This window comes from Gekko japonicus, unplaced genomic scaffold (genome assembly GCF_001447785.1).
Source record: "Gekko japonicus isolate JY-2015 unplaced genomic scaffold, Gekko_japonicus_V1.1 scaffold3590, whole genome shotgun sequence".
NCBI lineage: Eukaryota > Metazoa > Chordata > Lepidosauria > Squamata > Gekkonidae > Gekko > Gekko japonicus.
This window is the reverse complement of record NW_015171608.1, coordinates 81,190-86,409: the sequence shown is the minus strand read 5'-3', so window position 1 is coordinate 86,409 and position 5,220 is coordinate 81,190. Positions and strand designations below refer to the sequence as shown.

The following is a 5,220-nucleotide window of genomic DNA, read 5'->3' as shown; positions in this document are numbered from 1 at the left end:
GAAAGGCAAGGATGCGAGTGGACTTGCACCTCCACTTATACCACAAGTGGAAGCATCGAAAGCTGCCCCAGCTTTCGGTGCCTCGAACTAGAAATATAATGGTGAGTTAGAGCGGGAGTCCCCAACAGGGTGCTCGTGGGCGCCAGGGCGCCCTCCCTGTGGTCCTAGCGAGCCCCACTCCTGCTCCCGGGCATTGTGCTCACAGCCACTGAGGCCAGCCAGGAGCCTCCGGGGTTCCGGACCTTTTAGCTTGCCGGATTCCCCTCCGAGGTGATCTGCCTGCACTCAGTCAGTAACTCCAGACACCAGAAGGTAGGGAAATATCCCAGTTTTAGTAAACTGCTCAGGTTACAAAGAGCGCATGCTGGTCCTGGAGCCCCTCTTAAGGCGCAAGCAATGGCAAATAAAGAAAGAATAATACTGAACTACATCTGGCTGAAGGCTGTCTTACTATACGTTAAAAGCTTGCTGGCTCGCTCGTCGAACGCAGGCCCGCCACGTGGCTTTTGCTCGCGGCCTTTAGAGTGAAAGTCTGTTCCATGCCAGACAGTCCATGTCACCGGGGGGTGGGGAGTGGATAGAAGACGCAGCCTCTTCTCACCTGTCGGTAGAATAGCCGGCCTCCCACTCTCCGAGCGAGGCACCCTTTCAGACGCCCTTGCCCTCAGAGGCCCACGAACCTATTAGCCATTCAGGACACACTAAGCCAGTTGGCACTGGTAGGTTGAAACAACTTAGGGGAGACTTCCAAGGACGGTTCTTTTTAGAGCCAAAAGCCCCAGGTGGATGTAGTTGAAACCAGCCCATTGCTCTGAGCAGGCTGGGCCGGGGGCCTGCCAAAACTTTGCCAAGTGTTGTTAGAGAACAGGTGGGGCCTGGTGGGGCTTGTTGCTCAGTGAGGCTTCTGGTGGGACACTGGGGGTCCAGTTGGCCGCCCGGACTCTTAAGACGGTCGCCTTGGCAGCGGCTGCCTCCGCAGCATCAGGGGTCTTCTCCACTGGGTGTGACGGAAGGGAAGCTGCAGCAGCCCTTGTGTGGAGAGGCCCGCCGCGCGGTGCCATGGTTCCAAAGGTGCCCACAGCATCAGAAGGGCTGGGAAGCTCAGAGTTAGGGTTTGACCTGTTACAAGTGTGTGGCATGCCATCTCATAGCTGTGGTAGCCCTATATTACCAGCATTCATTTTTACGATACAGTTTGCCAAAAGCCAGCCAAGCATGGATGCAATCTCGCGCGATTCCGTTCCACTAACGTTGGACTTCTCTCTCGCTTCTCCTTTCCCCCCTTTGCAGACCCAGAGTTCTGCTAAATCCGCTAGTTCCAGCGTAGATGCATCCCCGGCGTCTGCATGGCTCTCGCAAACCTCTCCAGGAAATGCACTTCAACCTCTTTCTTCTATGGCTGCCTCTAGAAATGAGTAAGCCCTGAGGGGATGTGACAATCAATTTTGTTTTATGAAGACCTTAAACTTTGGGTAATTGATGCTCCTACTAGAACGAGGAGAGACTCCCGCTCAGAACATCTTGTATGAGGAGCTCCTCCAATGCACCCTCTACCTGTTGATTAGGATAATTCTTTTTAATTTGTGTTTTCCTGTTGATTATATACAAAATTTGTGTATCAGATGAACCTTTTCTTGATGCAAGCTATGATAGTTGGGTGCTGAATTTCCTTTTCATAAAGCTGAGGCGTAAGGACCATCTTGCTAAATGGAAATTGGTCCTGTGTGTTCCTTCTTTTAAAAATTTATTCTAACTACCTACTTCTTGTGTAGGCGTGTAATTCACATAAAGGTGAATACTGAGAATTACTTTGTAAACTTAAAAAAAACACGTTTGGGGCACTTTTTATGAAGTACAACAGCTGAAAAATAAGTGACCGGTAGATGTATAAAGAAACAGAGAGGTTAGAAGTAACTCTAAGGTTAGACCTGGAGGTTGGAGCACTGCGGGAAGCCGATAAAGGGGGGGCGAAAGGAGAAAAAGGATGCAGAACAATATAATTTGTGATATATGTGTGATTTTAATTATATCCTAATAAATTGTTTGGGGGGGAAATGTTTGGGGCACGATAACCTAGCACAAGCCTGTCTAAAAATGGGCAGACGAAACTGGAAGCCCTGTCCTTTTCTGTTTAAATCATTTGTATTGTTGCAGTGTGGGTGTTAGAAACTGGAATTTATGGATAGTCCCCAAATAATGCTGATGATTTCCGCTGGTGATTGTCGAGAGTCACCAGTAAATGTGACTCTGAAAAATACACCTGAAAAGAGCGCCTGGAAAACACACCTGTTTAAAGTGGAATCTTTTCTTCAGGAGTGTTTGTAAGCAGGTTGTTTTTTTACTTCTGCTCGGCCTTCAAGATTTCTCTGGAACCTAAGGCTGCCCTTCTCTGCTTTATGTCCTTGCCAGGGCTCCCTTTTCACAGCTGATTGAAGAAAATCTAAGCTATCTCAGCAATTTTAGCTCCATGATACAAGATGCCGCGGGCAACCAGAATGACAGCGTGATGGTAAGGCAGAGGAAGCGTGAACTGGTCTTCTTTTCTTTTCTTTCTTTTTAATGAAGGCCAGTCTAAAAACCAGGGGGTTGATTCTCCAGCCCCCTTGAGGTCCAAATGCAAGGAGTGGCTTTCTCTCCCTCCTGCAGGGAAGCAGGGACAGCTCTTCACAAACACTTCCCCTTCCCTCTGGTGTTCACGGTATTGAGACAAAATGGCCTCTTCTGTTTCTGTGAGAATATTTTGAATCCCATCCACCACCACCACCCCAATTTCATCCTGATATCCTCCTTAGCATACATTTTGTTGGACCAACGTGTGGGAGTAAGAGGGGGGAGGGAGAGTCTTTCGGCCCTCTCTGTCCATCCGTCCCCTTACACACACTGTTGGCTCTTTCATTTGTCCTTGCCACAAGGGAGGGGCTGTGGCTCCGCGAAAGAGCCTCTGCATTTGGCATGCAGAAGGCCCCAGGTTCAATCCATGGCACCTCCAGTTGAAAGGACCAGGTCATAGGTCATGTGGAAGACCTCCCCCTGAGACCCTGGCGTGGTGTAAAGAGGGGCTGTGGCTCAGTGGCAGAGCCTCTGCTTGGCATGCAGAAGGTCCCAGGTTCAGTCCCCGCCATCTCCTGTTAGAAAGGACCAGGCAGTAGCCTGAGACCCTGGAGAGCTGTCAAGAGGGGCTGTGGCTCCGTGGAAGAGCCTCTGCTTGGCATGCAGAAGGTCCCAGGTTCAATCCATGGCACCTCCAGTTGAAAGGACCAGGTCATAGGTCATGTGGAAGACCTCCATCTGAGACCCTGGCGAGGTGTAAAGAGGGGCTGTGGCTCAGTGGCAGAGCCTCTGCTTGGCATGCAGAAGGTCCCAGGTTCAGTCCCCGCCATCTCCTGTTAGAAAGGACCAGGCAGTAGCCTGAGACCCTGGAGAGATGTAAAGAGGGGCTGTGGCTCCGCGGAAGAGCCTCTGCTTGGCATGCAGAAGGCCCCAGGGTCAACCCCCGGCATCTCCAGTTAAAAGGACCAGGCAGCAGGTGATGTGAAAGACCTCTGCTAGAAATCCTGGAGAGCGGCAGCCAGTCTGAGTGGACAATGCGTGTGCTCTTTCCTAGCAACGTGTGGAAGACTACTGACTGTTGCCCTCTTTTCTTCTAGAGTCTTGATTGGAGCTGGCTAAAGTAGTGGAGTGTCGCAAGCAGCCTGCTGAAACCAGCACGCGGGAGGCAGAGGATCGTCGCCACCACTTTTCAGAGGTTATGGGCTGCGGTGCCTGAGACGCATCTCTTCCGTCCTGGATCAATCACCATGCCTTAAAGGCCGCTGCACCTGCCGGAGTAGCTTGTGGCTGCGGAAGTCCTTCCTCTGCATCCGTCCCTAAGGGGGTCCCGTGCCCCCTTCAGGTCAGAGTTCCACAACTGCTGTTCACACCAGCCACAGGCCACCCTCCCCCCATTTGCAAGATCGAGATAAAACTAAAGGGCGCTACTATCCCTTGAACCGAAGAGAACCCCGGTCGGAGGTGGAGATGGCGTCTCTGCCAGGTCACCTGGTGATCCGCAGCCCCTCTTGGAACGCCGCCGGCCCTCCTCCTCCTTGGCACAAAGAGATTGCGCCGTCTGGATGGAGGATCTCCTGCCTTGGAACCCAGGATGGAAAACACCGAAAACAGGACATGGTGCCCGGTAGCGGATCACTGAGAAGATGTGCAACAAGAAGGCCGCCCCCCGCCCCCATAAATACTTACCGTGAGCTTTGTGTGTCGGTGCCTTTTCTTCCTCTCCATTTCCTCCAGAGATGATTGGTGCTTGTCTTCCTTTCAAGCATCCTTGGTATATTTTGTTGTATGAATGAATGAATGAATTTTATTGTTACAGCGCTTAGCCAGCAATATAAAACCATAAAAATAAATTACAATATGGCCAAACGGTAAAACTTCCAGAATACACAGCAGGGTAATAAGAGACACACTGTACAATCATTTTGATCGCTAAAACCAAACTTAAGACTACGCTGCAATAAAACACAGTAAAAGAGAATAAAATAAGATGATGGAGGTAACAGTAGAAGTAAGAATCGAGCAGTCCTAACCCAAGTGACAACCAGAACACTGATGAGCTTTTACAACCAAGGAGCAAAATTTCGCAATCTGATGGAGCGCTGTATGTTCAAAGTTTAAAAACAAGTTCTCCGTCTTATAATATTTTGTTGTACATTAGCCCTGTTGATTTTTTTTTTTTTGTATTATAAAATGATGTATTACGTGGGCTCGCCTGAAGTAGGCCAGGTTAGAAACGAAAAAAAGTCAATAAACGGCCCGTCAGCACCAGGCACGGTTTGGCTCTTTCCTGGCGGCAGTCAGACTGCTTGGGATGTGGTCGGGGGCCTTGGTCGACACCGCTGTGGACTCCGCGGCCTTTACTTTGCGGCAAGAGCACACAGGCCGTCTCTGGCTGCGGATCTTGCGGGGTGAAGAGCCGGCTGTTAGAACGGACGATGCTGGTGCAGGAAATCCGGCACTGTCGACCTGGTGGGGGAGGGAGTGGCGGGCAGGACCTCGGAGCGCTCACCTTCCCCGGGGACTTCCCTTCTTACTGTTTCAGCGTGTGCTATAACGTTGGTTGGAATGGCACTCTGTGACAAGGGAAGGGGCCGGTTTGGTTCCCGGAGCACCTTCAGAGACTGGTGGGGCTGTAAGCTTTGGAGAGCCACAGCCCTCTGAGGAAGGGTG

General features: G+C 50.9%; 1 protein-coding gene across 1 annotated transcript in view; it reads left to right on the top strand.

Moving 5' to 3' along the window:
• CHUK (conserved helix-loop-helix ubiquitous kinase) overlaps nucleotides 1-4,818 on the top strand; it is a 53,240-nt gene extending 48,422 nt beyond the window's left edge. Inside the window, exons 18-20 of the mRNA XM_015419921.1 lie at nucleotides 1,291-1,415; nucleotides 2,410-2,509; nucleotides 3,648-4,818. Coding sequence (XP_015275407.1) covers nucleotides 1,291-1,415; nucleotides 2,410-2,509; nucleotides 3,648-3,674 — 252 coding nt within the window. The 3' untranslated portion in view covers nucleotides 3,675-4,818. The remainder of the gene's footprint in view (nucleotides 1-1,290; nucleotides 1,416-2,409; nucleotides 2,510-3,647) is intronic.
• The last annotated feature ends 402 nt before the right edge of the window (nucleotides 4,819-5,220 follow it).